Genomic DNA, 23,244 nt, shown 5'->3' with positions numbered 1-23,244 from the left:
AAATGGAAAACACACTGCTTAATTCACGATAGAAGAGAATACATTTGATTTATAAGCTACGTGATTATTTAATGAACAATTAAATGTCTTACAATTAATTGTGGACATTTTTCAGCAGGAAATTTCTTCAATTCCACGGTAAGCTTTATGAATTTAAAGTAAAAAATCCGTTTATAATAAAGATGAGTAGTATGTAAATATGAAACAAATACAAAGACGACTGTAACCGAGGACCACAGACTTCAGTGCAGAGCAAGACGATAGAATATTTCAAAACAACCACCATTGGAGTTTAGACAGCTCTCATTGGTCAATTCCAGCTTCGTTTGACCCATAGCGCCTCTAGTGGTCTGGAATGGAACTCACGTGGCTTGTTGCCTCTTCGCCCATATAGCTTTCACCCCCTTGTAGAGAACTACCAAAACAACTGCACTGGATGTCTGCAACCATTGGGCTCAAAGAGGGTCCCAAAATCCACACTACACTACTATAATACCATTCCTAACGATGTAGGGTTGCTAGGTCGGCCAGTGAAAAGGTGGCAAGACAGCTTCTTGACTAGGAATTGTCCATAACAGGCCAAGAGTTCAGACACTTGGAAGAAGAAGAAAAAAATATGTAGATTACTGTACAGGGCCGAAACTAATTATGATCATGATAATATATTACAGAGCTTAGATATGTCGTGAAAACGGTACCAAAAGATGTTGCTAGATCGCGGGGCGACCGAGCGCTCCAGCAGAGTCGGAGATTTACGGAACTGTGGTAAACTGTTCGGAGTCGTGCTCAAACAAAGTACTGCAATTGTGCTGAGGTACGGTCATGGAGGTAGAATAAGGGGAGATGGCGCTACAGACTTGCGCTGTACGTTGTTTTGAAGCCAGTGGGCGAGGCCTGCCGCCATCTTGGATCCCCCAAAACATTAGCAGACGAGTGTTTACAATTGCTTCTTGTTCGTTATTTATGTCGTGTGCACGTGATATTTGTTTTATATAGTAAATGTTACTCGGTTTTAGTGAACAACACAGCATAACGGACGCAACTTCAAACGTTTTCCTGGTCTTAAATGCGTATTCGATACAGTAATACGTAAAAATGTTACGCTTCATGCCTCAGTACTGTAATTCCTTTTTGTTTATACACTTAGAATAACCGAGAAGAGACGTATGTGCTATGAAATGCGTGCTTTTGTAATCCATTTCTATTCACTTTCATTGTGTTTGCGTCGATAATTGATAAAGCCAGAACTCCAAAAACAATGATTGATAGTTTAGAGGCACCGATTTGTATTCGTTGCATTTTCAAGTCAAATGCAAATTTTAAATGTTCACGTTTGCAAGAAACTTACCTTATTTCCTTTGGTGTCCCATAGATGTACACAGCGATGATATAAACAAGCCAGCTGTCATGTCAACAAAGTGAAAATTACGTTAAATTACGAAGGAACAGAACTGAATTTAAGATTGTCAGGCCCATTGCAATTTCCACATCTGCTTTCTTCTTAAATTGTACCTACCAAATGACATTCAGTGTGGCAAAGAACAGAAATTTACAGGGTAACACGACAACACAGTGATTAATGTAATGATTTAAGCCTGGACTTCGATAGGGAACTTTGCTTTAACAAATATGTAACCATTTAAGTACTTATAATTTAACCACTGTAACAGGTGTTCCACACATTTTACTGAAGATTTAATTAACTACATGTAGTTACATTAGTTTTACATTAAATTATTGCATTTTAAAACATTAGTCCCCATTTCCAGGATATTTCTTGCCAGGACTTTTCAGTTACTTCAGAATAACCACACAGTGAAAACCAAGTGTAATGCTCACTTCCAGACAGCTGTTCGTCTTGGATTGATAGGAAATCTAAAGTTAAATCACAGAAATAAAACCATACTGTAAAACTTTACAGTGCATCAGAATTTCAAGTATACATAAGAAAATAGCACTTAAATAAGTCCACTTACGAATGAAATGTGATTTGTTTAAACTTTAGACTACAATCAGAACGATTAGTACACCCGTGAGCGACGCAAGCCGGCATTTTTTATCAAAACACTTCACGAATACACGGAATCAAACCACCAGAAGCGAATGTTTTGGGGTAGCTAACATGGCGGACCTTCTCTTGGATCGGCTTCAAGTTTGTGACGTCATGACAACTCCTCCTATTTTTACCTCCATGGGTACGGTAATCGATGTTAACTTCTGCATGTGGCGTTGGTAGCAAGAATAGCTATTGACGCGTTTCAGTGCATGTGGAAAGTCGGTTCAAAATTTTGTGAAGTAAGTTCTCTTGTGCATTGGAATGCCAATTGTATCAAAGCAACCACATTATTTTAAAAATAAGACTTAAGTTGTGCAATTTAAAAATATCGTTAGAGATTACATAAATAAACTACAATGGCTGGGGATATCCTAAACTTTTATTTAGTCGTAAAAGATGGAACTCTCTAGCAATATCTCTTTGGTAACAGACGTATCTTCCTGCTTATTACTTTGTACACAGTAGTTTCTCAGCTGGGTTTTGTTTACAATACATTAAGCAATATATGTGTTAACCCTTGTAAGACTAAGTAGGAAGTTGACCATCAGTTTTAATTGCGCTGCAGTTTAATACTCGAATATGTCGCACATGTGATCGACTAAAGTAAGTGGCAGTCTGTTGTCGTTGCAAAGTTTTCGAACAGATCTCATTTTTTTAGTCTGACCAGGCATTCTCTGTGCCGGGAAGGAGACTGTGATGCCTAGAGTATCTGTGTTAGTTAATCTTTTGTTTCTTGTTCTCTGGAAAAGAGAAAAATCACGAACCCGGAAACTTTTTCTTAGTTTTCGATTTTTATTTCCACGGAGTGCACAAGTTTGCATACCTGCCGAATAAGCACGACTGATGTTATAGAATTAGGAGATATTCAAAGAAATCCTCATTATTTTCCCACTACTGTCTTACTAATACAAAAGCAAAACCTATCCTGAATGTAAACTCCAATGTTAATCAAACTAATAGTGCAAGTGCCATTAATACACACTGAGTGTGATATCGTGCCAACATTCATGTTTCATGCCGTTTAGTATAGTGTTAGTTGTAGCATGTGATTCAGTTTGCATAACCCATTTTCCATATTGTCATGATATGAATACTGTAAATTAGCCACCGTGAAGAAGTCATCTATATTTAGTTTAACCTAGCATAGCCAGAATCATGAGACTTAACTGTTTTAGCTTCCCTATTCCAAAATGTACCATGTAGATAGAAACAGCAAATTTGATATCCATGTTGTGATTGTTGTCATGATGAGTATCTTAGTGATATCATCATTATTGACATCATACTATGCCTATACCTCAAGGTTCAGGATTACTCAGCACACACTCATTGAACAGTCTCCATAATGTACGTGAATTACTTGTGTTGTCTAGTAAGGCCTACTGTCTTGGACTGTGTTGTTTTAATGTCTCCATATGCTGAATACATCTTTTTCCATAGAGATGTACTGAAATTAGTTTGAAACTGTTGGAGATCAGTCAAGCACCTTTCACTTTCACTTTGAATGAACTCCTTTTGAGTGCAGTGCCATGTTATGCAGTAAAATGATACTGTAATAAATAATCCACATTTGTCAGCCTTCCAGCAGTTTTCATTTTGTTCTTTAGATTTCTGGTTTATGAAAAAGTTACTCTATTTACAATACCTAAAGTCATTTTTCATGTAACTATCACCAGCACTGTCCGTAATTAATTGGACATCCAAAGTTGAAAGTGGGTGATGCGCTTGTCATTTAATAAAAAGGTGGCAGAAGTGACTGTTTTTCTGTAGAGAATGCTTCATATGCTGTGTTAGTTTTCTTCTTATCTTTCATGTAACTGCATCCACATTGTGGACCTGTTTCTTAATGAACTGGTACAGGGGTAGTTGGTTGTCAGGACATCATTAGACCTAACTTGTAACCATTCTCTCTTCAAGTTGTATGGGTGTGTCGTGGGTTAGCAAAACTCTTTTTATTACTTTAGGAATAACCCATAACACAAAATGATGTTCGAGAGAAAGAGCAAACAAACAACAGCATAAATAATATAGCTGGAAAACAAAGAAACATAGATCATAGGCAGTGTCAGAGATGTTGCGTGGAATATTTCACTTGTGCGTAGTACTAAATCTTACACATATACACTGTTTACTAGCTGCGCCCCCCCCCCCCTCCTAATGTCACTGATATTTCTCATTGAACCTGACATGTGGTCTGGACTGGGTGACAACAGATCGCATACTGGTAACTGCTGGTTTCCTGGTGGTGGGCTTTGATGACCGGACAACAGGTCTCATACTGGTGGTGGGTTCTGACGACCATTGTGGCTGCTTCACAGTGCATGGTGAGGTAGTAGATAAGTACTTGTCATGTCATGACCATACATGAGCTCCGCTGTAGTTGCTTGGAGGTCTTCTTTCAGGGGCACACGTAGACCTAAGAGAAAGATAGGTATCATCTCTGTCCACCGTTGCGAATCGTGGCATCGCAGCGATGCTTTGAGCTGGTGGTGCATACGCTCAATTAAATAGTTTGCTGCTGTTTGGTACGCTGTGGTCCTGATTTGCTTCATGCTAAGTAAGACAGAGAGTGCTTTGAAGAGATAGGATTCAAATTGTCTCCCCTGGTCAGTTGTGATTCACAAGGGTATGCCGAAACAGGCAATCCACCCACAAAAGAATGCAGTTGCGACAGATTCTGCAGTTATATCATTTATCGGAAATATTTCAGGCCACCGTATATAACAGTCTATAACTGTGTGAAAGTAATTGTGTCCTTCCGACGGCGGGAGAGGTACTTTGAGATCTAAATATACATGTTCAAACCATAGATTTGGAGGGATGAAGCTTTGAAGCGTTGATCTGACATGTCTACTAATTTTATTGCATTGACAAGCCATGCACTGTCGTACAAATTGCTTACAATCTCTGTCCATGTGTGGCCAGACGCACGCTCGCTTCACCATGTTTGTTGTGCTTCTAACACCTGGATGCGACATGTTGTGTAGTGAAGCGATAGTCTACTGCTGGAAGTTGTAGTAACGAATGGCTGTGGCCTGTTATTGGCAACCTCACAATATAGCTCAATAGCTGATGGTGGTAGCATGATGCGGCGGAGTTGCATGCCTGACGGTTACATCAACAAATCACGTAATTCATCATCCAATTGTTTCACCACCGTTTCAGAAATAGCTTCTATACGTGAGAGCACATCAGCTGGCTTGTTCAGTTCCTCTACGACATGAATGATGTTAGTAGTAAATTGACCATAAAATCAAGATGTCAAAGCTGTCATGGTCAAACTTTATCTGGGTGTTGTCAGAAAGCATATATCAGTGGCTTGTGATCCATTAGCAGAACAAACTACTGTCCCTCTAACATGTGTCAGAACTTTTTCATGGATGCGTAAGCAGCATACAGCTCATGGTCATATGTTGACCAATTTTGCTGTGAAGGTGACAACTTTTTGCTAAAGAAGGCTAGTGGTTGCCAGTGTCCATCCACGCATTTTTGTAGTGCAGCACCAATTGAGGAAGCGGATGCCTCAACCATCAGAGCAAGTTGCGCCTGCGGTACTGGGTGCGCCAAGAGTGCTGCTTTACTGATGGCAGTCTTCAAATCAGGAAATGTCATTTCGGCTTCTAGATTCCACTGAAGTTAATCTTTTGATGTTGGTTTGCCTTGTATGAATTTGTTCAGTGATGCAGTTAGTTGGGCGTGGTTATGGACAAAACGAGGATAGAAGTTTGTGACACCGAGGAAACATCGTAGTTCCTTGATTGTAGTAGGTCATGGAAAGCCAAGTATTGCATCTACCTTCTCTTTTGATGGCCGAATTCTTTAAGTATTAATGATTTAGCCAAGAAATTGAACTTCTGCTGCCCCAAAGTCACATGTGGGTGGATTAATAATGAGGCCATGCTCTCATAGATGGTTAAAGTGTTGCCGTAGGGGTGACAGATGTTCAGCTTCCAAGTGTGACATGACCAAAACATTGTCTATGTATACATAGCAATAATCCACGTAACGTGTGACCTCATCCGTAAATCTTTGGAATGTCTGAGCAGCGTTACATAGCTTGAAAGGCATGCAAGTGGACTCGAACAACCCAAAAGTTGTGCATACAGCTATCTTAGGAACATCGTCTGGTGCCGTGGGTATCTGGTAAAAAGCTCTAACGAGGTCCAGCATAGAGAATATGTTCTTCCGTAGACATTGGACGTGAAATCCTCGATGTGTGGTATGGGGTACCAGTCTGGAATCATTCTTGGATTTAGCTGTCGATAGTCTCCACAAGGACACAATCCATTGTTCTTTTTCGGTACCACATGAATGGGAGATGCCTAACTGCTACATGACAGACGAGAGATCCCCTGTGCGAGCATGTTTAACCAGTGCTTTCAATTTCTGTGGCGTTAAATGATGTGGTCGAGCATGAACGTGTGGCCCAGGCGTGGTCAAAATGTAGTGCACTGTGGACTGCTGCACTGGGGGCTAGCATGGGAGCTTGACACATGATCTCGGGAAACTGTTTCAAAAGTTTTATAAACGGAGAATTTCTTTCCAGTTATCATTCTGACGCTAGCATCTTCCACATGGCATACTAGTCCTCTGCAAGCTAAGTTAGTACTATTGTCTGCAGGCGTCAATGCCGGAGGTCAGGCATAAGTCCATATAAAGATAGAAAATCTGCCCCCAGTATAGGATGTGTGATGTCTGCCATGACAAACTGCCATTTGAACAGGGGTTGTAGGCCTAGGTTTAATACTAATCTGGTATGACCGTATGTAGCTATTGTAGAACCATTGGCGTCGGCTCGTAGTGGCGTTGGGGCAACTGTGGTGAGACCTATGCCTACTTCGGTGGCCTTGGAATTGCATGGAACCCCTGATGTCGCTGCGTCTTCCGGCAGTGAGCATCTTACCGGTCAGCCATCACTCCGGGGTGAATGGCGGACAGTGGTGGGCTCGCGCGTGCCTGGCCGAAAGGCGAAGGTGGGATCTGGCCGCGTGGCAGCTGCCTTACCCCTTTCCAACAGGTACGGGGTGCTTCCTAGTGGTGATGACATCGTTTCCGAGCCACCACAGGATGCCTCGCCTGTTGGGCCAGTGGCCGATTCTCCGGCAAGGTCCCGACAGTCACAGAGGGCGGGCCTATTAGTTATAGGGAGCTCCAACGTTAGGCGGGTTATGGAGCCCCTTAGGAAAATAGCGGGTAGGTCGGGGAAGAATGCCAGTGTGCACTCGGTGTGCTTGCCGGGGGGTCTCGTCCGTAATGTGGAGGAGGCCCTTCCGGCAGCTATTGAACGCACTGGGTGTGACCGGCTGCAGATAGTAGCACATGTCGGAACGAATGACGCCTGCCGCTTGGGTTCTGAGGCCATCCTTGGTTCCTTCCGGCGGCTGGCTGATTTGGTGAAGACAACCAGCATCGCACGCGGAGTGCAAGCTGAGCTTAATATCTGCAGCATAGTGCCCAGAGTCGATCGCGGTCCTCTGGTTTGGAGCCGTGTGGAGGGTCTAAACCAGAGGCTCAGACGACTCTGCGACTATAATGGTTGCAAATTCATCGACCTCCGTTATTGGGTGGAGAACTGTAGGGCCCCCCTAGACAGGTCAGGCGTGCACTACACACCGGAAGCAGCTACTAGGGTAGCAGAGTACGTGTGGCGTGCACACGGGGGTTTTTTAGGTTGGAGGGACCCCCCCCTTGGGCGAAACGATAAAATACCTGACGGCTTACCATCGTTGATAAAGAACTTCCGTCCTCAGAGACCAAAAACAGGAAAAGTCAACGTAATATTGGTAAACTGCAGGAGTATCCAGGGCAAGGTTCCTGAATTAGTATCTCTTATTGAAGGAAATAGTGCGCATATAGTATTAGGAACGGAAAGTTGGTTAAAACCGGAAGTGAACAGTAACGAAATCCTAGACACAGAATGGAATATATACCGCAAGGATAGGATAAACGCCAATGGTGGAGGAGTATTTATAGCAGTAAAGAATTCAATAATATCCAGTGAAGTTATTAGCGAATGCGAATGTGAAATAATCTGGGTTAAGTTAAGTATCAAAGGTGGGTCAGATATGATAGTCGGATGCTTCTATAGACCACCTGCATCAGCAACCGTAGTAGTTGAGCGCCTCAGAGAGAACCTGCAGAACGTCGTGAAGAAGTTTCGTGATCATACTATTGTAATAGGGGGAGACTTCAATCTACCAGGTATAGAATGGGATAGTCACACAATCAGAACTGGAGCCAGGGACAGAGACTCTTGTGACATTATCCTGACTGCCTTGTCCGAGAATTACTTCGAGCAGATAGTTAGAGAACCAACTCGTGAAGCTAACGTTTTAGACCTCATAGCAACAAATAGACCGGAACTTTTCGACTCCGTGAATGTAGAAGAGGGTATCAGTGATCATAAGTCAGTGGTTGCATCAATGACTACAAGTGTAATAAGAAATGCCAAGAAAGGAAGGAAAATATATTTGCTTAACAAGAGTGATAGGGCACAAATCGCAGAATATCTGAGTGACCACCATCAAACGTTCATTTCTGAGGAAGAGGATGTGGAACAAAAATGGAAAAAATTCAGAAACATCGTCCAGTACGCCTTAGATAAGTTCGTACCGACTAAGGTCCAAAGCGAGGGGAAAGATCCATCGTGGTATAACAATCATGTACGAAAGGTACTACGGAAACAAAGAAAGCTTCATCATAGGTTTAAGAGTAGTCGAATCATAGCTGATAAGGAAAAGCTGAACAAAGCGAAAAAGAGCGTAAAGAGAGCAATGAGAGAAGCATTCAACGAATTCGAACATAAAACATTGGCAAACAATCTAAACAAGAACCCTAAAAAGTTTTGGTCATATGTAAAATCGGTAAGCGGATCTAAATCCCCTATTCAGTCACTCGTTGACCACGATGGCACCGAAACAGAGGACGACCGAAGAAAGGCAGAAATACTGAATTCAGTGTTCCGAAACTGTTTCACTGCGGAAAATCGTAACACGGTCCCTGACTTCAGCCGTCGCACGGACGCCAAAATGGAAAATATTGAAATAAACGATATCGGAATTGAAAAACAACTGCTATCACTTAGTAGCGGAAAAGCATCCGGACCAGACGAGATACCCTTAAGATTCTACAGTGATTATGCTAAAGAACTTGCCCCCTTTCTATCAGCAATTTATCGTAGATCGCTGGAAGAACGTAAAGTACCTAGCGACTGGAAGAAAGCGCAGGTCGTTCCCATTTTCAAGAAGGGTCATAAATCAGATGCGAATAATTATAGGCCTATTTCGCTTACGTCAATCTGTTGTAGAATAATGGAACATGTTTTGTGTTCTCGTATTATGACGTTCTTAGATAATACAAATCTCCTTCATCATAACCAACATGGATTCCGCAAACAGAGATCATGTGAAACTCAGCTCGCCCTATTTGCCCAAGAAATTCACAGTGCCGTAGACACTGGCGAGCAGATTGATGCCGTATTCCTGGACTTCAGGAAGGCATTTGATACGGTTCCGCACTTACGTTTAGTGAAAAAAATACGAGCTTACGGAATATCGGACCAGGTTTGTGACTGGATTCAGGATTTCCTAGAAGAAAGAACACAACATGACATTCTTAACGGTTCAAAATCTGCAGATGTAGAGGTAATTTCGGGAGTACCGCAGGGAAGCGTGATAGGACCTTTATTGTTTACAATATACATAAATGACTTAGTTGACAACATCGGTAGCTCCGTGAGGCTATTTGCAGATGACACGGTTGTCTACAAGAAAGTAGCAACATCAGAAGACTCGTACGTACTCCAGGAGGACCTGCAGAGGATTAATGCATGGTGCGACAGCTGGCAGCTTTCCCTAAACGTAGATAAATGTAATATAATGCGCATACATAGGGGCAGAAATCCATTCCAGTACGATTATGCCATAGGTGGTAAATCATTGGAAGCGGTAACGACCGTAAAATACTTAGGAGTTACTATCCGGAGCGATCTGAAGTGGAATGATCACATAAAACAAATAGTGGGAAAAGCAGGCACCAGGTTGAGATTCATAGGAAGAATTCTAAGAAAATGTGACTCATCGACGAAAGAAGTAGCTTACAAAACGCTTGTTCGTCCGATTCTTGAGTATTGCTCATCAGTATGGGACCCTTACCAGGTTGGATTAATAGAAGAGATAGACATGATCCAGCGAAAAGCAGCGCGATTCGTCATGGGGACATTTAGTCAGCGCGAGAGCGTTACGGAGATGCTGAACAAGCTCCAGTGGCGGACACTTCAAGAGAGGCGTTACGCAATACGGAGAGGTTTATTATCGAAATTACGAGAGAGCACATTCCGGGAAGAGATGGGCAACATATTACTACCGCCCACATATATCTCGCGTAATGATCACAACGAAAAGATCCGAGAAATTAGAGCAAATACGCAGACTTACAAGCAGTCGTTCTTCCCACGCACAATTCGTGAATGGAACAGGGAAGGGGGGATCAGATAGTGGTACAATAAGTACCCTCCGCCACACACCGTAAGGTGGCTCGCGGAGTATAGATGTAGATGTAGATGTAGAAGTGGTAACCATCACGCTTACAAAGTGGCAAACGGGCAGATGGGTAGACTGATACATCTGCGCCTGTGTCTACTAGGAGCTGTAATTTCATACCTTGGTCTGTGATAAACAATCGACGGCTGCCATTCAGAGCGTCAGTGGCCATCATCACTGACCTCCTGTTGCATGTCCCTGCTCACAAAATTGGCTATACTTTCTTGCCTTGGACCCAAATCGGCGGTGGTACCAATATGCTTTCATAGACAAAAGTGAGTGACTGCGTTTACCAGGTGAGCGCTAGCAACGAGATTGGCGACTGTTGTTCTGAGTTGGCAGTGCAGCGATTTGTGTGGCAAGTTCAATGATCTGAGTTTGTAGCACAGTAAAGTTGCTGTCTGTCTGCGGTTGTGAGCTAACTGTTGCAATGCACACAGATGGATACATTTCAGATATTCTGTTGGCAGTTTGCGCTAGTGCATCTAGATCTCCGGTGCACACTGTTCACATCAGGAAGTAGGCGTGATAGCCAAATGTTTTGCAGAATGTCGTTGCTTACTGCATTGCTTCCCAGCGTGCATAATCGACACAGCAGCTGCAATCCGTGCGATTGCTCAACTCTTCGTTACAAAGTAGTTTTTCCAGCCTTTTCGCCTCGGACTACAAAAATCTAATGAATCTTAATCGCTGAATATCGGTCCATGCTCGGTGGTGACAATAGAATATCCTGCACCTCCAGTGCCGTTTCTTCGATGAGTGCTGCCACAACATAACTATATTTTGTATGGTCTGCGGTGAATTGTGCTAGGATAAATTGGCTTTTCAACTGCACAAACCATAGCATAGGATTTTGCTGCCAGAATGGCGGTGGTTTTACTGTGACATGGTTTATCATTGCACCAGCAGTTGCACCTGCTAGTGGTGCAGGAACTTGATCTACCATTGTAGTAGTACTGCGGGATAAGTAGGCTATAGATGCGCAGCGCGGCTGCCCTGTAGTGCAGAAGATGCGCGACGTGATTGAGTGTGCAATGCGGTTGACGCAACTGTACTTTTTGCGAGGTGGTATGGTACGGAGTGCAAACGATCCAGTTGAATGCCGGCGACTGTCGTAACATCATGCCAGGGTCACCAACTGTTGCGGGTTAGCAAAACTCTTTTTATTACTTTAGGAATAACCCGTAACACAAAATGACATTTGAGTGAAAGATCAAACAAACAACAGAGTAAATAATATAACTGGAAAACAAAGAATAAACATAGATCAGAGATTTTGTTGCATGGAATCTTTCACTTGTGCATAACACTAAATCTTACACATATACACTGTACACTAGCTTGCATACACTTCAGGTGCTTCACAATCTCAATAGCTTCCCTTATTTCCAACAGCTTCATTCACAGTTTCGTGAATAGAACACAGGTCTCCTGAAACTAATGGTGTACTCATAGGCTGGGAGATTTTTGACTATTGGTAATATGTTGTGCTGCACTTATCAAATTTGTGTTCATACTCCATTGTGCATGTGCTTGTAAGTTTCAGTTTAATAAGTTCAGACAGAACTGCCTTGATATCAAGCCTCAAACACATCCAGGGTGTAGAATGTAACAACCATATCCCAAGTGCATTGTACCAGATTATGAATCCTGCATGCCTCTCTCCAATAGCAGGTGGTATATTTGTGGATATTCTGAAGCAAATGGCATTAAATTTGGCACTGTTCCATTTTTGTTGTTGGCTTAGATATGTGGGCGGAACATTTGTTATTTAGCTTCATAAGGACACTCTGAATATAAAGAGTAAATTCAATTTTTAAATGAAATTTGCTATTTTATGTAAATACAAAAATATACTATGAGAAAAAAGTCCTGTTGTTTGTGTGCTGCATGTAAATGTCATCAGGGGATCAAGTAGTCAAGTTGGCCTGAGGCATAAACCGATGCTTCACAGAAGCTGCAGGACTGAGATTTACTCTGGTCCGCATAGAATGCTGTAGTCTAGATCCTTTATCGCTGTGAGTTTGTATGGGCTTTGGTATAAAAACAGTGCAGTGTCATCTATGCTGATAAAACTGGGAAATCTATAAGCTCACCTATGTTGTTGTTGTTGTTGTTGTGGTCTTCAGTCCTGAGACTGGTTTGATGCAGCACTGCATGCTACTCTATCCTGTACAAGCTTCATCATCTCCCAGTACCTACTACAACCTACATCCTTCTGAATCTGCTTAGTATATTCATCTCTTGGTCTCCCCCTACGATTTTTACCCTCCACGCTGCCCTCCAATACTAAATTGGTGATCCCTTGATGCCTCAGAACATGTCCTACCAACCGATCCCTTCTTCTGGTCAAGTTGTGCCACAAACTTCTCTTCTCCCCAATCCTATTCAATACTTCCTCATTAGTTATGTGATCTACCCATCTAATCTTCAGCATTCTTCTGTAGCACCACATTTCGAAAGCTTCTATTCTCTTCTTGTCCAAACTATTTACCGTCCATGTTTCACTTCCATACATGGCTACACTCCATACAAATACTTTCAGAAATGACTTCGTGACACTTAAATCTATACTCGATGTTAACAAATTTCTCTTCTTCAGAAACGCTTTCCTTTCCATTGCCAGTCTACATTTTATATCCTCTCTACTTCGACCATCATCAGTTATTTTGCTCCCCAAATAGCAAAACTCCTTTACTACTTTAAGTGTCTCATTTCCTAATCTAATACCCTCAACATCACCCAACTTAATTCGACTACATTCCATTATCCTCGTTTTGCTTTTTTTTTATGTTCATCTTATATCCTCCCTTCAAGACACCATCCATTCTGTTCAACTGCTCTTCCAGGTCCTTTGCTGTCTCTGACAGAATTACAATGTCATCGGCGAACCTCAAAGTTTTTATTTCTTCTCCATGGATTTTAATACCTACTCCAAACTTTTGTTTCCTTTACTGCTTGCTCAATATACAGATTGAATAACGTCGGGGAGAGGCTACAACCCTGTCTTACTCCCTTCCCAACCACTGCTTCCCTTTCATGTCCCTCGACTTTTATAACTGCCATCTGGTTTCTGTACAAATTGTAAATAGTCTTTCGCTCCCTGTATTTTACCCCTGCCACCTTTAGAATTTGAAAGAGAGTATTCCAGTCAACATTGTCAAAAGCTTTCTCTAAGTTTACAAATGCTAGAAACGTAGGTTTGCCTTTCCTTAATCTTTCTTCTAAGATAAGTCGTAAGGTCAGTATTGCCTCACGTGTTCCAGTATTTCTACGGAATCCAAACTGATCTTCCCCGAGGTCGGCTTCTACTAGTTTTTCCATTCGTCTGTAAAGAATTCGTGTTAGTATTTTGCAGCTGTGGCTTATTAAACTGATTGTTCGGTAATTTTCACATCTGTCAACACCTGCTTTCTTTGGGATTGGAATTATTATATTCTTCTTGAAGTCTGAGGGTATTTCGCCTGTTTCATACATCTTGCTCACCAGATGGTAGAGTTTTGTCAGGACTGGCTCTCCCAAGGCCGTCAGTAGTTCCAATGGAATGTTGTCTACTCCGGGGGCCTTGTTTTGACTCAGGTCTTTCAGTGCTCTGTCAAACTCTTCACGCAGTATCGTATCTCCCATTTCATCTTTATCTACATCCTCTTCCATTTCCATAATATTGTCCTCAAGTACATCGCCCTTGTATAGACCCTCTATATACTCCTTCCACCTTTCTGCTTTCCCTTCTTTGCTTAGAACTGGGTTTCCATCTGAGCTCTTGATGTTGGTACAAGTGGTTCTCTTATTTCCAAAGGTCTCTTTAATTTTCCTGTAGCAGTATCTATCTAACCCACAGTGAGATAAGCCTCTACATCCTTACATTTGTCCTCTAGCCATCCCTGCTTAGCCATTTTGCACTTCCTGTTGATCTCATTTTTGAGATGTTTGTATTCCTTTTTACCTGCTTCATTTACTGCATTTTTATATTTTCTCCTTTCATCAATTAAATTCAATATTTCTTCTGTTACCCAACGATTTCTACTAGCCCTCGTCTTTTTACCTACTTGATCCTCTGCTGCCTTCACTACTTCATCCCTCAAAGCTACCCATTCTTCTTCTACTGTATTTCTCACCTATAACAAGCACAATGATGTGATGCACAACCAGAGTAGAATAACAAATCAGAAATAGATGAGATGAGGACTGTGAGCAAATTGTAAAGTTTCACAGGCGTTTGTTCTTGCCAAACAATCAATAAATTGAGTTATTGAAGCAATTGTGCTCCATGAAGAGACAGGACTGTTATTAGCTATTAATGTTCATTCTGCTTGTGATCCCAGTCCAGCAGGCCATCTGTATCTGTTCATCTAGCAGTAGATCCATACATTGTGGGTGTAATGATATAAACAAATGACTACAATCCTATTACTCTCCTGAATCGATGAATTTATTCAGGAGAACAGTGCCACAATTTTATTTTAAAGTATGGCACAGCACTACAGCCAAAGAGGATGTATTGAAGTTGACACTGGCCACAGATACCCCCATCCTTATACTCTTCCGTCATCTGCATGATATCAAGAACATATTTGTATGGTATGAGAATTCTCTTAAGCATGCCTCAGTGTCCAGTTGTTCGTACCTTTGAGAAGGAACCATTGTACATTCTACATATGCAACCTCTCTAACTGTTGATACTGCATATTTCAGTGCCAACATGATTACGACATGTATGCTGTCCAGTCACATTAATGTAACCTCCTTTCAAAAGCCTGAATAACTACCTTTTGCCGTGCGGAGTGCTGCAGGATGTGCTGGAAGAGTGTCTGTGAGGTACTGGATGTTACCAACTGGTATGTGGAGCTCTGCTGATTCCAGTGCCATGGCCAGCTGCAGTAGGTTTCTCAGTTGAAGGTCCATGGCTCGAACAGCCCAATTGAGGTTGTCCTATGGATCATTGATTGGGTTAAATCCAGGGAGCTCGGTGGAGAGAATACGATAAACTCATCTAGTGCTCTTCGAACCATGCATGTACACTGCGTGCTGTGTTACACATTGCATTGTCTTCCCGGTAGATGCCATATTTTATGCTGAAAGGGAAAAGCAAACTGCGTTTAGGGATGTAAATGGTTCCCAAAGATAGATGCATACTTGTGTTGCTCCATTGTGCCTTCCAGAATGATGAGATTACCCAGGGAATGCCCTCCTTCCTGGACCCTTCCAACAATTTTTGCAGAGTGTTTGCTGTCAGACATTTCATGCCATCGGTGCCAATGGCCATCTGTCTGATGGAGCATAAAACGTGGTTCATCTGAAAAGGCTACTTGTCGCCATTCAGTGGATGTCCAGTTGCAGTACTGGCTTGCAAATCCAAGGCTTCGTCACCAATGAACAGCATTCAGTATTGGTGCAGGAAGCAGGCACCTGCTGCATAGGCCCATATGCAGCAATGTTCACTGAGCAGTCGCTGAGGAGACACTGTTGGTGGCCCCTTGTTTCATCTCGATGGTCAGCTGCTCAACAGTTGCACGTCATTTCTCCCATATACAGCTCATCAGCCATTGTTCTCCCCTGTCACCTGTGGCCCATATTCCACCAGAGCTACCTCAACGCGTGGTTTGGTTAACAGGATTTTGCCATCCAGAGTGTACTTTAATATTTAGGCACACAAACAGTTTACAAACGGAGGAAATGCTTCCACCCTTTGCCTGAAAATTAATGATTGTGCCCTTTTGGATGTCAGATAAATCACTCCGTTACCGCATTATGATGATGATTGCACTGTTTTCCTCCCTCAACGTGCTTTATATACCCTCCACTGCCAATGCTGCCATTTCCCATCTGTGCGTTGTTATTGTACATTGACATTGAACATAGACAGTGGTCACATTATTGTGACTGGATCGTGTACAATCGAAGGGAGGACCATCTGTGTAAAGTTTTGTGTTGTGGACTTTGTTAAAATTTTTATTGACACTATGCTCTTAGTGAGAATGAATACTCAATGGTTAATTGTTTTTACTATACCTAATAAATCATTATTGAACACACTTGTTCACTGCTCTTGATACTGAAGAAACTACATACTAGCACCATCACGTCTGAAGCGATTCTGCATCTTGCACGTGTTGTTCACTGTCCATTTGACATTAAATTAGATGCCCCAGGGGCCTCACCACTCTTTGGTGAGCTCATGCTTGGCTACCATGGCGCCCCAGCCTTTGCAGCATCCTTTCACTTACTGCATGTCTGCTGTCCTGATATTCTTTTCCCCTCCTTTGGGGAATACATGTGGTATATTTTTGGGAATGTGTCATGTATTTTCAGTAGCCTGACATCAGAACAGTCCTTTCACTGTTTTTTCTTTATTTGTTTTTTCATTCTCCATCTTGTATCCTTCTTCTGCTTTGGTGTTTGAGGTTCCTCTTTGTTTCTTCTTCCTCCCTGGGCACTCCTGAAGGCCAGCCCACATGTCTGCTGCATAACAGGTGACTGGGTAATCATTATTGAACACACTTGTTCACTGCTCTTGATACTTTCCCATATTGACAGGTAGGGTTCGCACGTACCTCTTGGTACAGGCCAGACAAAGGTAGAGGTGATTGCCTGAACTGTTACCTTCCCAAATTGCCAATTGGTCCCTCTGACAGGAGTGCAGGAGATGTTAGCTGAGGTGTGAACAGTCACTTAAGATGGTTCAGCCCACCTCTGAGAGGGGCACACCATTGGAGATGCTGGCAATCATGGGAGATTTTCCAGCAATGAGCCAATCACCACCTCAGTCTACGTCTACTAAATGTAAGTGGAATGAGGCTAAAGATTCCAAGACTCTCTCAACTGCACCTTGGTTCCACATGGCATCATGTTCTGAAGGGGCTCAGTCCTTTGCTACTGGTAATCCTCTTTATATTCAGAAAGGTATTGATGAAATTGCCTGCCCTTCTTTACACAGTGTCATTTTGCTTTTGGAGACTAATTGTGATTCTTAAGCACTACAACAGCCAGGGGCTTAGCTCCTCCAAGGCAATCCTGTTTGCGTCAAGGCCTATTGAACACTGAATTCTTCACATAGATTGGCTACAAACGTCATCCCAGATGAGTTGCATGACTTCCCCATGAGATGGGGAAGGTCAAAGTGGACTGGCAAGAAATGCAAAGGGTCAAAGAAGTCACAAGGGCGCAATTTTGTTTCCTGGAGGCAGAAAATGAGTGGGTGTTGCTAGGTCACTAGGGCTATAGGGCACAGAGTCTGGAGGATCCTGCTCCATGAGATCTACAGAGAGGTCAGCATTCTCACTGAGTCAGCCTGCAGATTCCAGGGCAGAAAAATGGTTGGTTGTGCGCACCGGTGAAATACAGGTCGGCCAGGTGAGGGTGTCATGCAGCGACACAATTGAAGAGAATCTCCAAGTCAATGAAGGAGAAGACCATTTGCTTTTGTTTGATTTCTTGGAGCCTTTGCAGTTGGTAGATGAAGAACCAAATGTTTGTTGGCTGGAGGGATGTAAAAAGTCTTCACAGGAGTATTCCTTGTGTCCTTTCCAGCCTGGCGGTTGTGTAGAAGGTGTGTTTGCTGTCAGAGGTGCAAATCTGGGGGCTTGTTGCACAGCTGGAGAAGAAGGAGACCATGCTGCTACCATGACACTGGATGATTTTACAACTGCAGTGCTGAATTTGAGGTCTGCATGGCTGTGCCCTTCGGGGAGCGAGGTGAAGCAAGAACTGTATTTTAAGTGAAATGCGAGGCTTTTGACTAGCCAACAACTTGTGAGCAACAGCGTAAGGCACTTTTCCCTTCACCCGGATCTCCAGGACTGCTCGCTCGTTCTTGGGATGAGGCTGCATGGTCACCATTGCAATTGAAACAGCAGGGAGAAGGAGGCAGGCAGTCACCTTCACACCCTCATGAGCATCACAACTACAACCAACAAATATGGCCGGGTTTTGACAGGACAATCACTTTATCTCTTTGTACCATCTACATTCCTCTGTCACTCGGTGTCACTAGTGCAGACTTCCTTCATCTTATTGGGCAACTCTCTCTTCCCTTTTCACTGCTCAGTGACTTCAATGTGTACCATCCCCTTGGGACTCTTCCAGAACCTGTCCGAGAGGTGCCCTCTTGGCTGACCTTCTCAATCAATTCAACCTCATCTGCCTTAACACTGGAGCACCCATGTTACTTTCATATTCCATGCACTCTTATTCACTTTTGGACTTTTGGATCACTCATTCTGCACTGCCCAGCTTGCCCATCATCTAGAGTGGTCCATTTTCTCTGACTCGTACTCGAGCGACCATTTCCTGTGTGTTGTCCATTTGCTGACTCCTACCCCACCTACACATGTAAACCCAACTGGCAGCTCTCTATGCTCGACTGGAGGCTTTACTCCTCCCTGGCGACCTTTGACGAACAACATTTCCCCAGTTGTGATGTCCAGATAGAATACCTTATTTACACTAGGCAGCACGATTGTCTGACCAAGCGAGAAATCCAAACTCACCTCTCTGATCAAGGTGTCACTGCAGTCCATTGGGTCATGAAAAGGGTTGCTGCATCCTCAGTGCCTACATGCACTCTTTTTCTCATGTTTGATAGAATAGTGCTTTCATCAAAGACCAAAGCAGACTATGAAGTCATCAGGGTCTGACTACATTCCGAACGTAATGCACTGCTACCAGTGTCAACATTACAACAACACTCAAATGTCCTGTCAAAATACGACCATATATGTTACTTGGAGTAGGGATGCTCATGAGGGTGATTGCCCGCCTCCTTCTCCCCGCCGTGTAAATTGCACTGGTGACCATGCAGCCTCATCCCAAGAATGTCCCGTATATCTTGAGAAGCAGGCAGCCCAGGAAATCCAGGTGACGGAAAAAGTGCCTTACCCTATTGCTCACAGGTTGTTGACTAGTCGAAAGTCCTGCATTTTACCATCTGGCACTTACAGTACTGTTGTTGCTACACCTCGCTCCATGAAGGACACGGCCATGCGGACTTGCAACCTCAAATTCAGCACTGCATTTATAAAATTACCCAGTGTCATGGTAGCATCCTCATCTCCTTCTCCCCCAGCTGTGCAACAAGCCCCCAAATTTTCACCTCTGGCAGCGAAATCACCTTCTACGCAACCGGCAGGCCGGAAAGAATACTCCTGCAAAAACTTTTTACATCCCTCCAGCCATCAAACATCTGATTCTTCATTTACCAACCGCAAAGGCTCCAATAAATCATAAAAAGGCAAATGGTCTTCTCCTTCAGTGACTCAGACGTCCTCTTCAGTGGTGTCACCTCATGATACCCTCACCCAACTGACCTCTGTTTCGCCTGTGTGCTCTGCCAACCATTTTTCTGTTCTGGAATCTGCAGGCTGACCCAGCGAGAATGCCAATGCCCCCGTAGATCCCAAGGAGCTGGATCATCCAGCCTCTGCACCCTGTAGCAATGAGTCTTCAAAGGCTGGCACTTAGCAGCTGCTGCAGTGACAACCCTTCAGTTGAAACAAAATTGTTCCATCGCAACTGCTTTGACCTGTAGCATTTCTTTCCAGTCAGCTTTAACCTTCCCTCCGAGGACAGCATTCCATTTCATGGGGGCATAATGCTGCTTATCTGGGATGATGTTTGTAGTCCAAACCATTTCACTAAACACCTGGCTGCAAGCTGTTGCAGTCCGCATTTTCCGTCCTTGCTTCACCTTTTCTCTTTGTACCATCCCCATTGCTCTGTCATTTGGTGTCACTAGGGCAGACTTCCTCCACTTTATTGGGCACCCCTTTTTGCTGCTCGGTGACTTTAATGTGCACGATCCACTTTGGTGATCCTCCAGAACCAGCCTGAGAGGTGCTCTCTTGGCTGACCTTCTCAATCAACTCAAACTCATCTCCCTTAACACTGGAGCACCAATGTCTCTTTCAGACTCCACACACACTGACTCACATTTTTACCTCTCGTTTTGCACTGCCCAGTTTGCCCATCATGTCGAGTCATCCATTCTCTGCAACTCGTACTCAAGCAACCATTTCCCTTGTGCTGTCCATTTGCTGATTCCTACCCCACCTACATGTAAACCCAAGTTGTGGTACCATACATCTTAATAGATGTATCATTCACCACCCAGAGCTGTGGAAGAGATCCTGAAATTTGAGGCCTGGCAGCTGTTTTCAGGATATGCATATTTAAGGGTCAGACTCAACGAGAAGATACTGGACTGTGTTTCCATCAAGAACATACAAACAGCCACTATGATTGGACCAATGAGTCAAATCGGTCACGCTTGCACATATAAGGTTTATAACAACAAGAACAATTAATTATTAACAAAATTATTTAATTCGATAGATAAAAAATCTACTCACCAAGCAGTGGCAGAACATACACATAAAAGACTGTTGTAATTCCTTCTTCAGGCTGAAGGTTGAAGGGGAAGGAAGAGGGGTGAAGGAAAAGGCCTGGATAGGTCTAGGAAAAGGGGTAGATTTCGGGAAAGTCACCCAGAATCGTGGGTCAGGGGAGACTTACCGTACAGGATGAGAAGGAATGACTGATTGGTGGGGACTGCATTGGATGAGATTTGAATACTGAGAGCTTAAAAGGTAGAATACTGGGTAGTACACAAAAGAGAGTACAGCTTAAACATCATGCATGAGTTAATAAGAGTGAAAAGCTAAGTGCATTGTACATAACAGTGGTGGAAGGGGGTGGCGGTGAAAAATAGGCGGGAAAGACAATGAAAGATGTAGAAAACTAAGCAAAGAGTAGTTACAGTGAAGAAATGCTGAGACAGAAGAAATTAACATAAATTAAGGCCAGGTGGATGGTGAGAACTAAGGACATGTTGTAGTGCTAGTTCTCACCTGCGGAGTTCTGAGAAACTGGTGTCCGGGGGAAGAATCCAGATGGCGCATGTGGTGAAACAGGCGCAGAGGTCACAGATGTCATGTTATAGAGCATGCTTTGCAGCAGGATATTGCAAGTTACCAGTTACATCATCTGCCTGTTCCCATTCATCCTAACCTACCAACAAACAATAGTACTTACATTTTGACAGTTGCCATCCTTTCCATGTCAACCGTTCCCTCCCATACAGCCTTGGCATCTGAGGTAAATGTATTTGTTCGGATGCAGACTCTTTACAGCAGTACACCACCATTCTCACCTCAGCCTTCACTGCACGTAACTACTCCACCAGCCTAGTTAAAAAGCAGATTTCCCGGGCTATCACATCCAGTCCTAGTTCTGCTGATCCCTCCAAAAAAACAGCTTCGGAGGACACTATTGGTGACTCAGTATTACCCTGGTCTCAAATGTGTTAATCAGCTACTTCAACAGGGGCATGACTTCCTAAAATCATACCCTGAAATGAGATCCATTCTGTCTGAAATTTTGCTCACCACACCTAAAATAGCTTTCTGCCATGCTCCCAATCTCTGCAGTATTAATGTTAGACCCTATGCTCCTTCTGCACCCATCTCCCTACCCTATGGTTCTTACCCTTGTGACTGTCCCTGCTGCAAGACTTGCCCTATGCACCCTCCTACCACCATCTATAACAGCCCTGTAACTGACAAAACATATTCTATCAAATGGAGAGCTACATGTCATATACCAGCTGTTAAGTAAACACTGTTCGGCCTTCTACATTGGCATGACTACTACCAAATTATCAATTAGGATGAATGGGCATAGGCAGAGGGTGTATACTGGCAATTCACAGTATCCTGTTGCAGAGCACGCTCTACAACATGACATTTGTGACTTTGGCACCTGTTGCACCACACGCACCTTCTGGATTCTTCCTACAGACACCAGTTTCTCAGAGCTCTGCAGGTGGGAACTAGCGCTGCAACATGTCCTTGGTTCTCACCACCCACCTGGCCTCAATTTACATTAATTTCTTCTGTCTCAGCATTGCTTCACTGTAAGTACCCTGTGCTTCACTCTGTTTTAGTTTTCTACATTGTTCCCCCTATTTTTCACTGCCCCCTCCCGCCTATGTTACATACGATGCACTTAGCTTTTCACTCTTATTAACTCATGCATGATGTTTAAGCCAGTAATCTCTGTCTGTGTATTACCCTGTCTTCCATCTTTAAGCTCTCAGGTTTTCAAAACTCGTCTGATGCAGTCCCCAACAATCAGTCTTTTCTTCTCATCTCATACAGTAAGTCTCCCCTGACCCGAGGTTCTGGGTGACTTGCCTGAAATCTACCCCTTTTCCTAGACCTCTCCAGTCCTTTTCCTTCACCCCTCTTGCTTCCTCTTCAACCCTTCTGCCGGAAGAAGGAGCCACTGGCACGAAAGTTTGCAAATTACAACAATCTTTTATGTGTGTGTTCTGCCACTGCTTGGTGAGTAGATTTTTTATCTATCCAATTAAATAAATATAAGGTTTCAGTGTACTTGCTTATTTGCGCAATCTGTGATGCCTACTGGAGGTCGCGATTGGTGTTTGGGTGCAAGCAAGATGTGGTACATTTGTGGATTGATGCTCTGAAACGTGAATAAACCAACGCAAATGAGCACTCTGTGTTAGCTGTTGCTGGAACTCTGAGTTATATCAATAGCAGACTGGTCTGACATACGCAGCTGATTGTGAGGCATCACGGGAGCTGAGTGAGTCTGACCTCCATCATAAGAATCATGTTTCTCAGATGTGTT

The 23,244-nt window shown here is 43.3% G+C and overlaps 1 protein-coding gene across 3 annotated transcripts in view; it reads left to right on the top strand.

Moving 5' to 3' along the window:
• Positions 1 to 689: 689 nt before the first annotated feature.
• The window catches only part of LOC126418665 (28S ribosomal protein S31, mitochondrial), a 66,208-nt gene continuing 43,653 nt past the window's right edge, over positions 690 to 23,244 (top strand). Inside the window, exon 1 of one of the 3 annotated variants that reach the window (XM_050085553.1) lies at positions 690 to 814. In XM_050085553.1, the coding sequence (XP_049941510.1) occupies positions 705 to 814 (110 nt within the window). In that variant the 5' untranslated portion in view covers positions 690 to 704. Of the gene's footprint in view, positions 815 to 2,241; positions 2,296 to 2,511; positions 2,660 to 23,244 lie in introns of those variants that run through there. The other 2 variants (XM_050085570.1, XM_050085561.1) reach the window with 2 other exon arrangements.

This window comes from Schistocerca serialis, chromosome 1 (assembly GCF_023864345.2).
Source record: "Schistocerca serialis cubense isolate TAMUIC-IGC-003099 chromosome 1, iqSchSeri2.2, whole genome shotgun sequence".
Lineage (NCBI taxonomy): Eukaryota > Metazoa > Arthropoda > Insecta > Orthoptera > Acrididae > Schistocerca > Schistocerca serialis.
Note: the sequence above shows the minus strand (reverse complement) of the source record. Positions and strands in the feature narration are given on the sequence as shown.